Here is an 18784-nt window from a genome sequence, read left to right as displayed (position 1 = left end):
CCCTGCTGCAGGACCTTTACATGTGCAAGTTCCTCTGCCTATAACATTCCTCCCCAAGACATCTATCTGCATGACTTGCTACCTGACCTCTTCCAAGTGCTTACTCAGTATCCCTTTCTTATTTAGTGTTCCTGCTCATCCTATTTAAAACTGTAATCCCATCCACATCCCTGGCACTCCCATCTTCCATCCCTGATATTTTTTTTTCTCTTTAGCACTTGTCACCTGTAATTTTATATATAATTTACTATTTGTTTTGTTTATTGCCTGCCACCTGCTCCAGAATGTATGCTCCATAAGGGCAGGTATATAAGTCTACTTTTTCACTCTGTATTTGTAGCACCTAGGATGGTGCTTGGCACATATTTGGTGCTAAATAAATATTTGCTGAGGGAATGATTGAGTATAGCAGAAGGAATTAAAACGTTATGCCAATTCCTTTTACTTTCACATACAAATGAGACTTTCCCATAAGGGCTATGCTATGGATAAGCTATTCCATTTCCTTATCTCAACACAACTGAAATGATACAAAAACCACACCACTTCCTTTTGCTCACTTTGAGCCCTGACTTGTGTCAGGATCCAGTAAAAAAAACTTTTTTCCACTGTTTTCACTGGATATCCTCAAGTCTGAGTAAATTAAAAGGTCTTGAGTACGTCTTGAGACTCAGTGTCTTGAGTATATTTGAGTAAATTAAAAGGTCTTTAAGAAAGACATGTATCAGTAAACATTATTTCCCAAGATCTAAAATACTGCTTAAGGCAAACAATGGCTTGGGTTATATTCTGACAGTACCACATAGTTACAGCAAGTTAAATAATTGTGGAAATAACCACAGACAAAAAGAAAATACAGTCCTTTGGTACAAACAATGTGGTCTGACAAAGGGAACTTCAAAGCACTATCTAAACTCAACTGCAATCTTTCAATTAAGTAAAGGTTCAAAGGTAATATTTATATGTAAATTGTAAGTAACCAAAGGCCCTGAATAAGACCAGTGGGTGTTAAAATCAGATTGCTAACAGTTCTGCCCTGACAAGCATGAACCACAAACCATAGGAAACTAAACCCTGCAAACCTACAGGTCTGAGAAACAACGACTCAAGATTACAAATTCAGGCTTATTAATGTGAAGAGCTTGGAAATCCAGAAAGAGTTTTCCCCCTTTTGGATGAAACATCTCCATTTTATTTTCTTTACTCTGTCAGAACATGTCTCAGGTTAAAATGTGCTGGTTTAGAGTGTTTTCATGAAGAAATTCTGTGGCAGACTTGACATTAACTTGTCCTTTTTTCCCTTTTAGTATCTTTCTTTCAGCTCCTAGTTTAAATACTTATCAACTTATATTTTTATTAAAGAAAGGATTGTTAAGTAACACAGTCTTAGAGTCAGGAGACCTAGGATTCATTTGCAAATTCTGCCTAATTGGCTAGCTGATCTTGGCCCACTCACTTCCCTCTCCAGGCCTTAGTTTCCTCATCTGTAAAATAAATAATACCATGAAGACTTCTACCTCTCATATCCTATGAGTCTATGAACTACACTCACTGACTATAGTGCCTCAAAGACTTCACCTAATTATATAGGTACTGAGTAAAGCAGGGCAAATACCACTGAAGCGCCACCCTTTCCCTGGTTCTGAGGGAACCACTATTCTGATTGTGGTATTTAACACTCATGTCTTTACATGCTTTTATACTATATGTGGTATATATGCCAAATAATATTGCTTTGCATACTGTTAAATTTGCTATAGACGTATAAAAATTGTATCATTCTATATGTATATTTTTATAATTTGCTTATTTTTCACTCAACATTGTGAGTGATTTCCATCATAGATACATATAGTTCCTTTTAATTCATTTTCATTGTTATATAGTATTCCATTTTATGATTATTTTATAGCTGTATTTATCCATTCTTATGTTGATGGACATTTTAGGTTGTTCCTAGGTTTTGGTATTATGAGCAATGCTGCAATAAATAAACTTGAATAGATGCTTTTGTTATTGTTGTTTGGGTAAATAATTCTGAAGGATAGATTTCTAGAAGTGGGATTCTGGGTCTAATGGTACTTTTCGTAGATATTTTGGTAACCCCCTCTGGGACTGTACCATTTTGTACTTCCAAGTGTACAACACTGATACAAGGACAATTTTAAAATACTGCTGAAGGATACAGAATAAACTTTAACACATGGAAAAACATACCACATTATGTATAGAAAACTTCGAGATCATGTATATCAACTGTTCCTAAATTATAAATTTAATGATATTCTTTATCACATTACAGTTCCCTTCTATTCTTCATTTGCTAATAAGCGTTTTCATCATAAATGGGGTTGAATTACATCACGTGCTTTTTCTCCATCTATTGATATAATCACAGTGGCTTCCTCCTTCAATGTGTTAATGTATAAATTAACTAGTAATAATCCATATTAAGAGCTCTCTTTGTTTTTAAGATTTTTTTTTTTTGATGTGGACCATTTTTAAAGTCTTTATTGAATTTGTTACAATATTGCTTCTGTTTCATGTTTTGGTTTTTTGGCCGCAAGGCATGTGGGATCGTAGCTCCCCAACCAGAGATCAAACCCGCATTCCCTGCATTGGAAGGCAAAGTCTTACCCACTGGACCGCCAGGGAAGTCCCTGAGCGCTCTCTCAAAGAGTAAGCTATCTGTGGTAGTTTAAAAATATGTCCACAAATTCTTTCATATTCCTCTTTTCAAGACGTGGAACCTAATTACTTTGAGAGTGGGCCAGACTGAGAGATTCCCTCCTAACAAACAGAATAAAGTGAAAGTGACAAAGTATGACTTCTGAGACTAGGTCTTGAAAGGTAATGCAGCTTTCTCCTTGCTCTTTCTTGGACATTTATTCTGGGGAAAGCCAGCTGCCATGGTGTTAGGATATTCAAGGAATCTGTGGAGAGGCTCATACGGTGAGCAACAGAGGCCTCCTGCCAACTGCCATGAGAATGTGTCATCTTGGAAGTGGATTCTCCTCCAGTCAAGCTTTTAAATGAATGCAGCCCCTGTTGACAAAACTACAATCTCACAAAATATCCTGAATCAAAACCACCCAGTAAATTGCTCCTGAATTTCAAGTCCCTACGTTTTGGGATGAATTGTTATGCAGCAACAATAACTAACACATTAACATCCTTGGATTTCTGGGATCAATTCTGTTTTGTCATCGTTAAATAAATATTTTGTCTGGTCTCTACGCCTGGTTCCTGGGTAACAGAAGTGTCTTTGTTATTCACAAGCCTCATGGATTACACCTGAGTTTATGCTAATGACTGACTCAGGATGGGAGATGGTCACCAAAATGACCGGTGATGTGATTAGAAGAGGGCTGGGGCTTTGAGCCAGCCCAGCCTCCAGGGAGTATGGATAGGGAGGGCAGAAGATTGAGTTCAGTCACATGGCCAATTATTCAATCATGCCTACATAATGAAACTCCAATAAGAACTGCACACCATGGCTCAGATAAGCTTCCTAGGACAACACACCCCGATTCCAGGGGAAGAGGGCATGGAAGCTCCACATTTGGAAGCCTCCCTGACCTCACCCTGTGTGTCTCTTTCATTTGGCTGGTCCCAATCTGTATCCTTTACACTGATAAAACTATCATCATAAGTATACCACTTGGGACTTCCCTGGTGGCATAGTGGTTAAGAATCCGTCTGACAATGCAGGGGACACGGGTTCAAGCCCTGGTCTGGGAAGATCCTACATGCCTCGGAGCAACTAAGCCCGTGCACCACAACTACTGAGCCTGTGCTCTAGAGCTCACGAGCCACAACTACTGAGCCCGCATGCCACAACTACTGAGCCCGCATGCCACAACTACTGAAGCCCATGCGCCTAAAGCCCGTGCTCCGCAGCAAGAGAAGCCACGGCAATGAGAAGCCCACGCACTGCAAAAGAGAGTAGCTCCTGCTCACCACAACTAGAGAAAGCCTGTGCACAGCTTTCTCTAGAAAGAACCAATGCAGCCAAAAATAAATAAATAAAATAAATAAATTTATTTAAAAAAATAAGTATACCACTTTCTTAAATTCTGTGAGTCATATAAATGAATTGTCAAATGTGGGGGGCAGTCACGGGAATCCTCCTGGATTTGTAGCCAGTTAGTCAGAAGTGTGAGTAGCCTGGGGACCTCCAAACTTGTGACTGCCATCTCAAGTGAGGGCAGTCTTGTTGGGGACTGTGCCCTTAAAACTGTGGAGTCTGACACTAACAGTGGGTAGGCAGTGTCAGAACTGTACTGCAGTACTGTAGACATGATCATGTTTAGATACACCACTGGATTTGTTTCGCTAACAATTTTGTTAGGTTTTACATCTATGTTCATAAGAAAGACTGACCTATAATTTTTTTCTCATATTATCCATGTCTGGTTTCGGTATCAAGGTTATACTACTCACACAGAATAAGCTGAGGAACTTTCCTTATTTTGCTATTCTCTCAAACAGTCTTTGTATATCTGGACATATTTACCACTTGAATAGTTTGATAGAACTCACCTTTAAAATCATCTGAGCCAAGGGCTTATCTGTGAGTATATGGGAGGAGGCAGATCTTTCACTACAAATTAAAATTCTCTAATAATTAAAGAAATATCTAGGTTTTTTATTTCACCTTAATCAATTTTATTGTTGCATTTTTAAAATTGTTGTTTTATTTAAATTGTAAAATGTAGGAGTTCCCTGGTGGCACAGTGGTTAAGAATCCTCCTGCCAATGCAGGGGACACGGGTTCAAGCCCTGGTCTGGGAAGATCCCACATGCCACGGAGCAACTAAGCCCATATGCCACAACTACTGAGCCTGTGCTCTAGAGCCTGCGAGCCACAACAACTGAGCCCGCATGCTGCAACTACTGAAGCCCGCGTGCCTAGAGCCCGTGCTCTGCAAGAAGAGAAGCCACTGCAATGAGAAGCCCTTGCACCGCAACAAAGAGTAGCCCGCGCTCACCACAACTAGAGAAAGGCTGCGCTCAGCAACAAAGACCCAATGCAGCCATAAATAAATAAATTTTTTAAAAAAGTATAGGCATAAACTTATTCAAGGTATCTCTTATTTTTAAAAAATCTCTGCTATATCTGAAGTTATGTCCTCCTTTCCAGTCCCAATACTGCTTGTGCTTTCTGTGTTTTTCTTGATCAGTTATTCAAATGGTTTGTCTATTTTATCAGCCTTTTCAAGAAACCACCTTTTGGCCATGTTAACTCTCTCCATCATATCTTAAAAACAAACAAACAAACATACGAAAAAAACTTTTCTAATTAGCCCCAATTCTATCACTTATTAGCTAGAAGTGTAGATAAGTTTTCCTCTGTGCCTCAGTTTTCTCATCTGTAAAGTGGGAATAGTAAGAGTACCTACCTCACAGGGTTGTTGCAAAGATTAAATGAGATAATCCTTGTAAAGCACATGGAACAGTGCTTGGTACATATAACAAGTGCTCTACAAGTGTTAGCTTTTATTTTTATCACCTATTTTACTTCACTTGAGTTTATTCTGTTGTCCTTTTCCTAATTTAAATTAGATGCTTATCTTATTAATATTTTTAATCTTTTAATATGAGTATGTTAAACATGTCACACAAGTTTAATAAGTCCTAATTTTCTTTATTGTTTAGTTCTAGGTGTTTTCTGACTTGCATTATCATTTTATTTTTGACCTGTGGGATTTATGGAGGTAGGTTTTTAAATTTCCAATGTGTGCCTATATATACTGTTTGTTACTCAGTTTTAACTTAAGTGTATTTGTTGACAAAAACTGTGGCTGATATGATCATTTGAATTGTGTAAGAACTTGCTGTACAGCCTAGTACATGATCACTTTTAATAAAATGCTAAATTCTAAACCAAACCTAACTTCTAAAACTAAATGACTTGTCATGCTCTCTGCTTAAAAAAATCTATAAATATTCTCATTTCATAGGATGGAATTACCAAGACATAAGAAGAATTGCTATGATCTGGCCTCCGCCAGGCTTTCTAACACCATCTTCCCATTCACTCCTCATACCTTTACAATGATCCAACTACACTGAAATCACTGAAGCCTCTATATTTACAGGCATCCCTTTTAGACTCCCATCCTTTGCACATCCTTTTTCTTCCTCCCTTTGTTTCTCACCAAGTTAACTACAGTTCACTCTTCAGACTTGACCTATGCATCATCTGTGTAAGCAATCCCTGACCCCTACATATCAGGCTGAGTGAGCTGGCCCATCTCTGTACTTCTAGTGTACCCAGAACATGAACCGTAGCTGCGCCTTAGCTCTTGACTAACACTCATTCATAAAGTATTTATTAATTACTTGGTATGTGCATCACACTTATACAACAGTCAATGAAACAGACGTGATTCCTCCTCTCATAACGCTTATTTAGTCAGGTGATATTTTGACTTATCTTGCGGCACTTGTAACCTCTATTTTCTAGCATGTTACTAAGCAAAACAATAAATGTTCAATAGGTGAATGAAATGAATAAAAATAATATTAATATCTTAAGGGAAACATAACTGGGGAGTTAAATCAACTATAAAATCACATAATAAACTCTAATGCTTCTTTGTAAGTATACTAACATCTACAAATGTATCTCCAAACCTTACAGTTATAGCCAGCTACTACTAACCCAACAATCCAAGTCCTAGCTCAATAACTTTGCTCCCCAAACCACCAGCCCTCTGGTGATTTCTAGATGTTAGAGAAAAGAAATTTAGATCCAAGTCATGAAACAGGGAACCTTAATATATGCAAAAGCCCTTTTCCCCCAAATATTTCTGCCTTATTTCATATTTTGAATTATCTTTGCTCTAAGTTTATCAGCTTTTTCTTATAATACTGTTTTTTATACTATGAAGTAAGAACTCTAACATGTTATACATACTTGACATGTACTAACTTATTTAATCCTCACACTAACTTTATGAGGCCAGTATTCTCATTATGCATAATTTTATAAAAATAAATCCCCCAAATCAATAACCTGTAATGTAAAGGTCGGTGAGGTGCAAATGGGGTGGAGGGGAGTGTGGTAAGGAGGGCAGTGGGGTGAGGGTAGTGAAGAGGGCTTTAGGCTTCGGTGCATACTGTTCAAAATTGTATGCAAGAACTTATTCATGCCTCATTTATGTAGTCTTTTAAAAATTAAAAAAAAATGTTCTGAAAAGGGACAATTAAGCCTCCTCTAGCCCTTAACCCACAAAAAAATGGACGGGAGGGAGGAAAGGAGGGAGGAAAGGAAGAAAGGACGAAAAGATAGGAAGTAGATGAGCTCAGAAGTTAAACTAGAATTTCTATCTGAGACACCCAGAAAGAAACTATTGAAAATATAAGATAGTAGAAGAGGAGAGAAGTATTAGGATGGAGGATAAAGACAGGAATTGAAATGTCACTACAGATTATGAAAAGATGCTACTGGAAATCTTGTGGCATGCTCTTCCTACAGTACCATATGCAGTTGCAATAACACAAACCACCACCGGAATCTAAAAGCATCCAAACTGGAGAATGATCAAATAAGTAAGCAAGGAGAATACCCACCAAACTTAAATTAAGAAAAGAATAAAGATATCTGAGTTATGAGGAGGCAGTCTGAATTGAAGAGAATGGGAATAAACTTTCTCTGTCTCCCTTTCAGGAGTAGCACAATAACCAAAGAGCCTGAGGGCAAGGCCTGTAGGATGTTTCTGAGACCATGAGTTCTAGGTTTCTCTACAGAAGACAGTAGGTGTGGGAATACATTTTCAATGGAGTCCAAGGAGAGACCAATAGGAAAGATGAAGCTCATCTTCAAGCCTGGCGCTATAACTGCTTTACTGCAATGCTGGACCCTCAAAAGGCTGCTCCATCTAACAGATCTCAGCAGACCTAGAAGCAACTCTCATCTGCCACACTGCTAACAGATCTTGCAGTTGGGAGTGCCTGGAAGCACTGAGGATTGCTCCCAGAGCTTCAAGAAATGGGCAACAATTTGCTGGCCCCTTTGTTATCAGTCCACAGGACAGAAACAACTCTGACTTTCGTGCCTATTGGTTTGCCGCTGAATAATAGATGCCTATAGCCAGAACTAAATGAGTGCTTAGGGAACCCAAAGCCCCAGAATGGGCATGAAAAAATACAATTCATTTAAAGGGAATTCAGCAAACGGAGGGAAGGCTAAGCTGAAAATCAGAACAGCGGCTTCTGGTTAAATGGAACTATTAGAAAAGATTGGGTGACAGTGAATATCCAAGACACCAAGATGGTGTTAGTTGTACCAGTGGAGAAGAAACTCATGGATGTCAAAATAAAGGATCTGCCAAACTGGATACTGACACAAGATTTCACCCCCAAAGGCACCATCAGAGCATTTCAAAGAGGTTACTACCAGTATGACAACAAGTATGTCAATACAAACAAAGGGAGCACCCTTGGGGTTTCTATGGTGCTGGCAGCTGACGTGCTTTTCAACTACTGCGTTTCTTACAAGGAACTCAAACATGAACAGCTACGCAAGAACCACTGATGAGGGCCCGGTGTGAAGGGTGCTCTCTGCAGGCCTTACCATGACCATCTTTGCCCTGCACCTCTCTTTGAAGAACTTGATCTTTGCTGAATTCTTTTACACCCTAACTGAGAATTAATGCCCAATGAAAGATGACTGGTACATTTTTAAAATTTTTTAAATTAAAAAAAAGAAGAGACTGGGTGACTCAGAAGGCTGCCGTTTTGATTAGGATCTAGAGGAGAAGAGGCTCTCAGCAGATCAAGCTCTGGTGTAAGCTGCCCTGATGCTCAGATGCAAAGGTATTAGAGACATCTGTGGTAAACAGACGCCATGTCAATTCTCTGGCAAGTTCCAGTAGGAGAGTTGCAGCACAGCCCTACAGATTTTCTGAAGCAAGCACGTAACTTCTACAACACTGTATGAAAAGTGTAGCTCCTGGCATGATATTAGGCCCTAGCAGAGTTCCCAACCATGAAACATTAAGGTTTAGTGACCAGAGCTACCCATCATGATCCACCAAGTCACAAGGTTAGGCACAGCAGCAATCCACTGTGTGATGTAATAGGACCTAGGCAGGTCCAGAAGGCACTACTAAACTACAAGAGGTGGCCCAGAACTTCATGTCACCTACCTCTATCATATTGGTATCTTTACTTCTGCTCACACCAATGACTTTATGGTAGGTTACTGGTGGCCAATGACAAAAAAAAAAAACACCTGGGGCCTGGTTAACAGAAACAAATCAAAAATGGATTACTACTGCTCTACAGCCCTATTTGGATGGCTCTGAAAGACAATGATGAGGTAGAAATTCTCTCAGTGGGTATGGCACAGGGAGAAGTGACCAGAGAAGGGAAAACATGGACTCCTTGGGAGTGGCAAATGGTATGGTTGACTGGTTAGGGGGATAGAAGGGGCAAAACTGGAAAATAAGAGAAAGAATTTGGAGAAGAGGCATGTTGATGGTTCTATGGGAGTCAGCACAAAGTGCCACTCTTTTATGTCTTATGTTAATGCCCACCACAAAGCACCAAGAGGGAAGGTGCATTTAACTGCATCCCAACTACAGATGGAGTGACTTGTCAGTGGACATCTGCCAGCTTCTGCTCTCGACCACCTCAATGCTTAAGCAATAGGGTTGTGAATGGAGGAGCCCTAGTGACAGAAAGGAAGGCTTTACAAAGGCGCAGCAGCATGGTTTCCTTCTCATGAAGGTGACCTAATTACTGCTGCTGTGGAATGCCAACTAACACATGCAGGTGCAGAACTGACACTGACTCCAGTTGTGGGTTTGCCTTTCCCGCCCACAATATACCCCATGGACAGCACCACTATCCCACGGATTACAGAATCAATTATGTCCTCAGGGACCAGCTGCAGTAGAGGGACTACAGCATGTTCCCCTAACCCTCCTGTTTTAGAGACTGCTTTTAGCAATTACAACCAGCCACCTCTCTGAAGGGTCAGTGACAGAGTGGACTTAATAGAACACGAGGTAATCTGTGTAATAAAAGGGGTGGCAGACACTTGCAGTGCTCAGCCTACCTTTCCTCATTACAGCTGCAGTGGACAGATCTATGCACTGTCCAACAGCATCTGACATCAAGTGTGAGCCAAGGCACTGCTCTGTTTTGCTCCTCAGGGCTTCCTCCAAACCCAAAGACGACTGCTCAGCAGTATATAGGCACAACTACACAAGTGCTAGAGCTAGAGCTCCGGGAGCCACCTTCAATTAACAAAACATGAAAGTCAGTGGATAAATGTCCCAAGTTCCTGTCTGTCCTTTGGTGGGACAATGCTGAGGTGCACTCAGAAGGTACCCAAGGAAATTGAATCCCAGTTGCTCACAGTGATAACTAGCTCATGGACACATTTTATGTAGCTCTACTTTCTTCTCTCTCTCACTTTTCCCATTCTCTCATTTCTGCTTCTTTAGATCATCTCCCAAATAAACTACCCAAGCCATAAGTCCCTTTCTCAGGCTCTACTTTCAAAGAAACCCAAACTAAGATGTGGTGCAGTTAGAACTCAAACTGAAGCAACTTTGCTCCACTGCCTGTGCTTTTAAGAAGAGTGTGCTGCCTCTAAGTAGAAGAATGTAGTGCAGTACACTATGGGAAACTAAACGTAAGTTAGAAGCAACAAGTAAGAACGTACACAGCAACATGAAGAGATATAACTTTCTGGTGCTAAAGAAAATAGTGGGGGAAAAAAAGGGCAGAATATCTGTAGCAAAGCCTAATTAAGTCAGTTAAACACATACACACCAACAACACTATATTTTATAAAGATACATTCATTCAGAGATATAGAGCAAACAAATTAGAATGGTTTCCTATGGCGGAAGGAAAGGAAAATGGGAGTGGAGGTCAAGAATAAAGAAGACAAAATAAAAATATATCAACTCAAGAGCCTTATAAAGAACAAAGATAGTAATTTTACTGCCATAAATTGAAGGTATGATTAACTCTAGTTTCTGAACCAGAATTCAAAACAGAGAGAAAATAAAGGTGAACATAATTGTCACTATGTTAAATATTACTTGTCACGAATAGGTTATCAAAATAAATATATAACTGGAAAAGTTTACAGATTCATCTGTGTGCCACCTAAAATCATTCTGAATAATACCAGTGATACACACTCAACACTTCGGGAAACAATGTTGTGACTATTCTGAGATAAGAATGATAGAGGAGATCTTAAAATATATATACATATATATTTATACACACACATACATACACAATATATATAGTACAAATATTAATTGAGAGCTTAACCAAATTTATGTTAGAGAGGAAATTACTTGAAAATATAGTTTAATCATAAAGCCTTTTCTTAATGTGATGTTTCCTTCCTCAATAATGTGATGTTTTCCAATTTTACACAATGCGTAATTACAAAACAAATAGTGACTACTTTATTTTCAACATACAGTGTTGAAATATTTCTGAATATGGCAAAGCCCTAAATCAATCATCAATTAAGAGTTGAAAACAACTTTAATAAAAGCATTAAAAGTAGTTTTATATTATAAGGTAATATTACCTCACTATAAGGTATTTCTCTAAGGACATTATCATACTAATGTTTATTTGTTAAGGTGGAACCATCAAATTCTGCTTAATGAGCGTCTTCACAGGTCTCCATTCATTTAGCAATAATTCTATTAAATAAGATACCATCTTTCAGTAAGTGTCAGAATTATACCTGCAGAAATACTTGAAACATTCTTAAATTTTACTAAATCTTATATAGCATTTAAAAGATTAACGAAAGAGATAAATATGAGCAGAATAGTATTTATTTCTCTAAAAACTACTCTTCTAAAGAGGCAATACTTTGCTTTTTTCACATTACCTCCTTTTCAGTATGCTAAGGCTTGAAAAACAATGTGCAAAAATATTTGTTGTATATAAACAAATGAGGAGACCAACAATACAGCAGAACATCCATTTTAGTGTTTCTTTAAACTTAGAAAACTCGGATTTAACTAGATTTGAAGAATTACTTATGTTTGCTATTAACGATACCCAATATTATCCCTGCTATCCAGATAAAAAATGTGGGCATCATCATCTCTTTTCAACATCTAGTCACAAATCAGTGTCCCTTCTTCCTTCACAACATACCCTACTCCATTTAGTCCTCCTTTTCTATTTCCACTATCACCACTCTGACTGAATTCTGATTACCTCATGCCTAACTACTCCTACAGCCTTCCAAGCTCCCTGACTCCTCACTCCATTTCTCTAATGATGTTTGTTCATACATCACTACTAGAGTAATTCCCCTAAAATACAGTTTTCTCTATGTCATACTTCCTACCCTCTCCAAGACCTCTTCTACACTCCTATGGAAATATTCATTTTCTATCAATCAGCTTTTCCAGAAACATCTTTTAATTCTTTCTTTACCTACCAAATTCTACTCATCTTTCAAAGTCCAGATCAAATAACCTCTTCTATGTTCTATCTGTACTTCTCAGTGCTACAGAACTCTGACTGGAAGTAATAAATGACTCCTTTGACATTTATCACTTTCACCTGGTGATGCTGGTTATCATTACTTGTATTACTTATATACATACTTTACTGGTATGACTATAAGCAGAGGTTGGGGACCATGTTCTTTATTTTCTGATTCCTCCTTTGTGACTTGTTGTTACATAATTTAACAAGGACCCAAAAAAGTAATATTTTGAAGGACAAAAATAAGTGCTCTGGGGCCTTAAACTAGATAAAGAGGGAAAAACACGCCTAGAGAAAAAATAACATGAGCAGAAGGGAGAAAAAACACAGGACAATATCAAATCATCGGCTGAAGAGTATCATACGTGCAAGGTGTATAGAAGAAGAAAATTAAACATTTGCTAGATAATCAATGCTTACAGGTTTTCATAATTTCAGGTAAGTTGATCCCTACCTTAATCAAGATTCTCATTATTTCTTGCTTGCAACAGAGTATCCTAATTGTCTCTCTGCTTTTGGTATCTCCCCCTTCCAAACTATCATTCACATCACTGCCATGTTAATTGTAACAAAACACGATTATGATCCAAAATAACTCTGTTAAAATTTTTCAAAGACTGCCAACTACTCACAAAATGAAGTCTAAACTCCTTATCATGGCATCCAGAGTTCTTCACAAACAAGCTCTCTTCCAGCCTTGTCCCTCAAACCCTCTCTCTCGTCCTGAATTCAAACCATACAAAATGATCTCTTCTGTCTTTTGCACATTCTATACATTTCAAGTTTCCCCTGCTTACACTGGGCTCTATGCATGAAATTCTATTGCCTCCAAATTACACTCAGCAATCTTCTACTTATCCTTTAAGACCCTACTCAAAGGCCATTCCCTATGTGAAGCCTCCCTGACAATTCTCGCCTCTAATGATGCTGGTGGAGCCTTTCTAGATGATACCAATACACTTTTCCAATTTCATATAGCACTTTTCAAGTTGCACTCACATTAACTCTTTGTATACTCATCTCTAAACGGATTATTCTTTGAGAGTAAAGTAAGGAACTCATTTTACCGAATGTTGCATATTCTCGGCACCTAACACAGTGCCTGCAATAGAGTAGGTGTTTAGTAAGTGTTTAAAGGGAGAAAGAAATGGATGGATGCAGGCAAAGCTGTCACTCAATGCTACACTGCTGAGAGACTTTATTACTAGAGGAGTTTGTCCTTACTTTGGTAGGCTAACAAAGAGTTACTGACAGTACATGCAGAATTACCTTTGAGAAAATTTAAGCTGGTAGCAACACACAGATGGAAAAGAGAGTGAGGAGAGGCACAAAGTGGGAAAAGTCCTGCAATATTTCAGGTGAAATGTGATATAAGAACTTAAACTTGGATGATGACGAGGGGGATTAGAAAAGAGATGATGAAAACATTCATGATATATTATAGAGGTAAAACTGATAGGACTTGATCTCTTACTAAGAGTAGGAAGGAAAAGATGAAGAATCAGATTTGGCACTGAGACTTTGAGCGTGGGTGACAAAGAGGTCCAGTAATAAGAAGTGGGAACACTGAGTGGGAAGCAAGCAGTTGAAAATACGTGTCAAAGCTTAGAAAAGTGTCACAGCAGAGATATGAGGTTGAGAGAGATCATTTTAGAGGTAATTGCTGAAATCAAGAGATTAGGAAAGACATAAAAAAGAAAAACAAGAATTTCAAATATAAAACCTTAGGGATGGTCATTATTTAACCATAGGAGGACAACTATTCTTTAATTAAAAAAAAATAATAGGAGGAGAAAGAAAAAAATTTTGAAGGAGTAATTAAAGAAGTAGAACTAGAAGAGCACAGGGTCATAGAAGCCAACAGCATTTCATGAAAAGAAAAATGGCAACTACCACAGTGATTAAAGAGTATGAAATCTAACAAAACACAATTAGAAAGTCATGAATATTTCTCAAAAGAACAAATAGACCAGCTTGGAAGGGACAGAAGGATGATGAATGAATGCTATAAGGAAGCAGAACCTACTATTTAAAGAGGAAAAAGTATAGACCGCTTCACAAAAGTGTATGTTCTGTTTTTTTTTTTTTTTTAAAGTACAGATCCCTGAAGGATTAAACCTTTTACCTGATAATCTGTGTCTCTATGGATTTGAAAATAATAAACTTGATTTCTCTGTACGTATTGTCTTAGAATGGCTTCTTCTCCCCTGTCCCTGATGTTACTGCAGTTCCCACTTCTTTGAATAAATTCTACCTCCAAAGATCTATTATTCAAAGTAACAATTTTAGCCTAAATTCTAAATATGTGAAAGTTTCAGAATAATGTAAACATTCATTTTAATATAATCTTCCATTCTAACCTCTGTTTTGTCATCATCAGAGGGAAGAAATTATATACATCATTTAATGCTTATTTTCTACAATTAGAGTAAAGAAAGTTGTATTAGTAATAAATACTTTTTACTCCTGAAGAGGTTCAACATTTATAAGGAGAGAAAAATATGTTATAACTATTGATACTTATGAACTCATAAGGAAGGTGATTAAAGAATAAAGAAGCTAACATAAAGCTGCAGTGGTAATACAGAAGGACTACTTTCAATTGTTAAGAAATGAGAATTTTCATATTATTCTAATTATTTTCTTAAGTCTTTTCCTTACCTCAGAGATGTGGCTACATAAAACTGTACTTCCAATTTTCTCCAAACAGCTTTGACCTATGCTTCCATCTCATGAATTCCAAGACAGTATTAAGCTGATGCATATTTTCATAAATCTGTTTAGAAAAAAGGAACATATTCAAGACTGAAAGAATGTTTATTTGTCAGAATAACACATGTAGAAGAAATACCAAAATTTTATCATGCATAAAACTATACATTTTCAATGTAAAGTCAACGAAAACTTCTACAGTACATTAGAAATCTATCACTTTACAAACTTCTGCCCAAAGAAGTTTCACATTTTGAGTATTTTCAACTTTACAACATAGTAGTTCTGCAGAAAAAATTACTCACATGTAAAATTTCTGTATCGGCCCAAGCTTTTGAAAAAAAAAAATCACATCTCAAATTGAAAAATGATAACAGCCAGAAGCAGCACTAAAATTTACAATTCTACAATATTCAGATTCCTACTTGAACAAAAATTGGACCACCCAGCTAGTATTTCACTTTTTATCACAAAGTCTCAGTAAGCAGTTTTAATTTCAAACTTCAACCTAGAATATTAGGAATTGTGAGGGTCAAGAATTAATTGCACTGCTTGGTCTAAGTCCATGGCATAGGTTTCAACTGTGTTACTACTGCCATTAGTACCCTACTGCTCTAAGGGACAACGTTCATAAATCTAAAAGAGGAAAAACGTTAAAAATTTTAATTTACTGAAAGGCAGGTGTGCCGTTTACTTAGAGATCATAAAAATAATTTCATTGAATGTATCTTTTAACTGAAATGTCAAATAGTACAGTATTCTGTTTCATATTTTAAAAAGAAAAATTTTAAGCTGTATGAATATTACTTATGTCCCACTGCAAGGTCAAAATGCCTTTGTCTTCAAGCCCATTTAGAAGTATCATTTGTGTCACACTGAGGTTTAGTAGTCTTGGCAATAATGACTAAATTCATGTAAACTGGGGCAACCTGAAGCGGTCTAGCGTATCAGATAGCCTTTCTTAAGGACAAGAGTCTCCACTGAGCAGACAGGCTGCCATAGGGCCATGCTAAATCTTTCATGGTCCAACTAAAGACAGACTGACCCTGAAAGCAATTAGTAATGCTTTGTCTACATTTAGAAGCCTTTTAAACAGTCTTCTCAATGCACTAGTTACCTACAACTTCATCAGATCCCTGACATTTTTCAGGGTATTCATATGACTATAAAACTCTTAGACCATGACTCAGAGAAATCAGGGAGAGCAGTAATGGAGACCTGGTATTTAGGTGTTTTTTTTTTCTCTGAGATGATCATAGTCTTAAAAAATTTACCTTATACTAATCAAAAACTAAATGCATTGTGTTTCCACTTTAGAAATGGCATAAAGATTTTCCTCCAAAGCCATTCTTTGCCAATAACTCCGTTCTTCCCTAAGGGTGTATGGAAGAGAGGGGAGGCAATCACTACATTAAACAAAGCTCAGATTAACCTAGTCTCACAAAGTTTTAAATAGTCCATCAAAGTGACTATGTTTAAAAATATATGGCCCTCATTCGTACTTCCCTGGTGGCGCAGTGGTTAAGAATCTGCCTGCCAATGCAGGGGACATGGGTTCGAGCCCTGGTCCGGGATCCCCACATGCTGCGGAGCAACTATCCCCATGCGCCACAACTACTGAGCCTGCGCTCTAGAGCCCACGAGTCACAACTACTGAGCCCGTGCTCCACAACTACCGAAGCCCACGTGCCTAGAGCCCACACTCCGCAACAAGAGATGCCAACCGCAATGAGAAGCCCACGCACCGCTACAAAGAGTAGCCCCCAATCGCCACAACTAGAGAAAGCCCGCGCGCAGCAATGAAGACCCAACACAGCCAAAAATAAATAAATAAATATATTTATTTTAAAAAAATATATGGCCTGATTCTAATTCTACCAGATATTTACAATGGATCAAATAATAAATAAAATTGGCATGTAAACCACTTACCAACCATTGTTTATTATAGCACTATTTATTACAACACTGCTTTTTCCTTGGTGTGAAAAAAAAGTTACAAGCTTTAGGCTAAATCTGAAGTTAATTTAAAAAAAAGGAAACTACATAATCACAAAGAATCTTCAAACATACCATCTGCAAAGTCCAAGACCCTGAATTATCTATCCTCCCTCAATTCTCTCATATGTACAAATACATGACAAATCATAAACTTCAGAAAACCTTTTCTAAGGATTGAATTTAAGACTGGCTAAGGAAAACCAAGTAAGATTTGACTTCATTACTAAGAGGAAAATAAAAGGCAATCAAAGGACAGGATGTGCTTCACGGTACAGGTCTGCAAGTCACTTTTTACATACTAGAAACTGTGTGAGTCAAAGTAAAGCTTTTTCTAACCTTTGCAACTACAGTCCTTTAAGCAGAGATCTACAAATATGTACAGGCACAGAAATAGGATTTACATAGGCAAAATGCTTGCAACAACTTTAATCACTCAATTTATAAGGTAATTTGCCACAGGCTTTTAGCACTATAAACTGTATTTAACAGTGACAAGGGACCCAGTCAGAACCAAACACTAAACAATTGTAAGTATTAACATTTTCACCAAAGATTTTGTGCCTGAAATTTTCAAGCTTCTTAGTTCTAGAAAACATATTAAGGAAAGGTAATTCTTTTAAAAACACATTAGAGCTTCTTAATGACATAATAAATGAAAAGCGAATCTTTCTGGATATATTCTAGTACTTTGTAATTCAGAGCGAACACTGGAATTTCCTAAAAGTTAATAAGCATTTGCAAACATGGGAAAACTTCATTTTAATCCCATACTGCCTTTACAAAAATATTTTTTTGCCATAAAAATGTACACATCCCTCTCGGTTTTCAAAATTATTAAAGTGGTTAAATCTTAAAGCACTGGGATACTTTTAAGATCACTAACCATACAGAATCCATCAGTGACAAACATCAATTGTGGATATTTTAGTTATCTTTGAGGTGTTGGACATTACCTATTAACTCCTATATTAGTAAGATTTACAAAAAGAACTAGTATAAATATGCTTTTGATAAATACTCAGTCTAAGACAAAATTTAAGATTGCTTTTCTATTTGTACCAGATGTCAAAAAGTAGATTTCTTAGTATTCACAAAATCAGCAATATTGATTGTACATTTTTCCTTCCACCACTCCAAATCCCCTTTCTTCATTTCCCCTCTCTTAGCATTCATAAAAAGCACCCCACATACTGTACAAGTACTGCTGTAAACATCAGAGCTGCAATTATAAAACCATTTTTAAAAATAGCAAATTACAAAATAATCATTTTACAAAACATTTCAGTGGGGCTCTTAAACTAAAGGTATTACTATTAAAATTTTCAGTACATTAGCTAAAAAACTCAAACATTATGCTTCAGAAAAACATAATACAGTTTTAGCTGTAACTCAAATGAACAGTATAATTTAGATTAGTTTATCATGCATTTCTATAATAAAGGATGTAATCCACTTAATACAGAAAGGGAGGATCAAACTTATAAACAAGTTATATTCTAAATGTTCCAAAAGTTCATTTATAAATTGAATATAAGCTTGATTTTGAAACTCAAGATGACTTTTCTCATAAAAC

At 37.3% G+C, this 18784-nt stretch overlaps 2 protein-coding genes across 5 annotated transcripts in view; one reads left to right on the top strand and one right to left on the bottom strand.

Annotated features, from left to right (window-relative positions):
- The window catches only part of BMPR1A (bone morphogenetic protein receptor type 1A), a 137820-nt gene that overhangs the window by 42196 nt on the left and 76840 nt on the right, over positions 1-18784 (bottom strand). For all 3 annotated transcript variants that reach the window (XM_068548013.1, XM_068548011.1, XM_068548014.1), the window contains one exon: positions 15160-15274. The gene's annotated coding sequence lies outside the window, so the exon portion shown is untranslated. The remainder of the gene's footprint in view (positions 1-15159; positions 15275-18784) is intronic.
- On the top strand, positions 8279-8542 carry LOC137767674 (ATP synthase subunit f, mitochondrial-like). Of its 2 annotated transcripts, XM_068548917.1 has the most exons (2): positions 8279-8396; positions 8514-8542. In XM_068548917.1, exons 1-2 carry the CDS (start codon positions 8279-8281, stop codon positions 8540-8542), a joined length of 147 nt encoding a protein of 48 aa, XP_068405018.1. The 2 variants fall into 2 exon arrangements, with proteins under 2 accessions (XP_068405018.1, XP_068405017.1); XM_068548916.1 differs by having other exon boundaries at positions 8279-8542.

The sequence above is a fragment of the Eschrichtius robustus genome, chromosome 7 (genome assembly GCF_028021215.1).
Source record: "Eschrichtius robustus isolate mEscRob2 chromosome 7, mEscRob2.pri, whole genome shotgun sequence".
NCBI classification, from domain to species: domain Eukaryota; kingdom Metazoa; phylum Chordata; class Mammalia; order Artiodactyla; family Eschrichtiidae; genus Eschrichtius; species Eschrichtius robustus.
This window is presented reverse-complemented; position numbering and strand designations above follow the sequence as displayed.

Excerpts from the sequence above, each read along its gene's own strand:
- LOC137767674 (XM_068548916.1), top strand. The coding sequence starts at position 8,279 with ATGGTGTTAGTTGTACCAGTGGAGAAGAAACTCATGGATGTCAAAATA.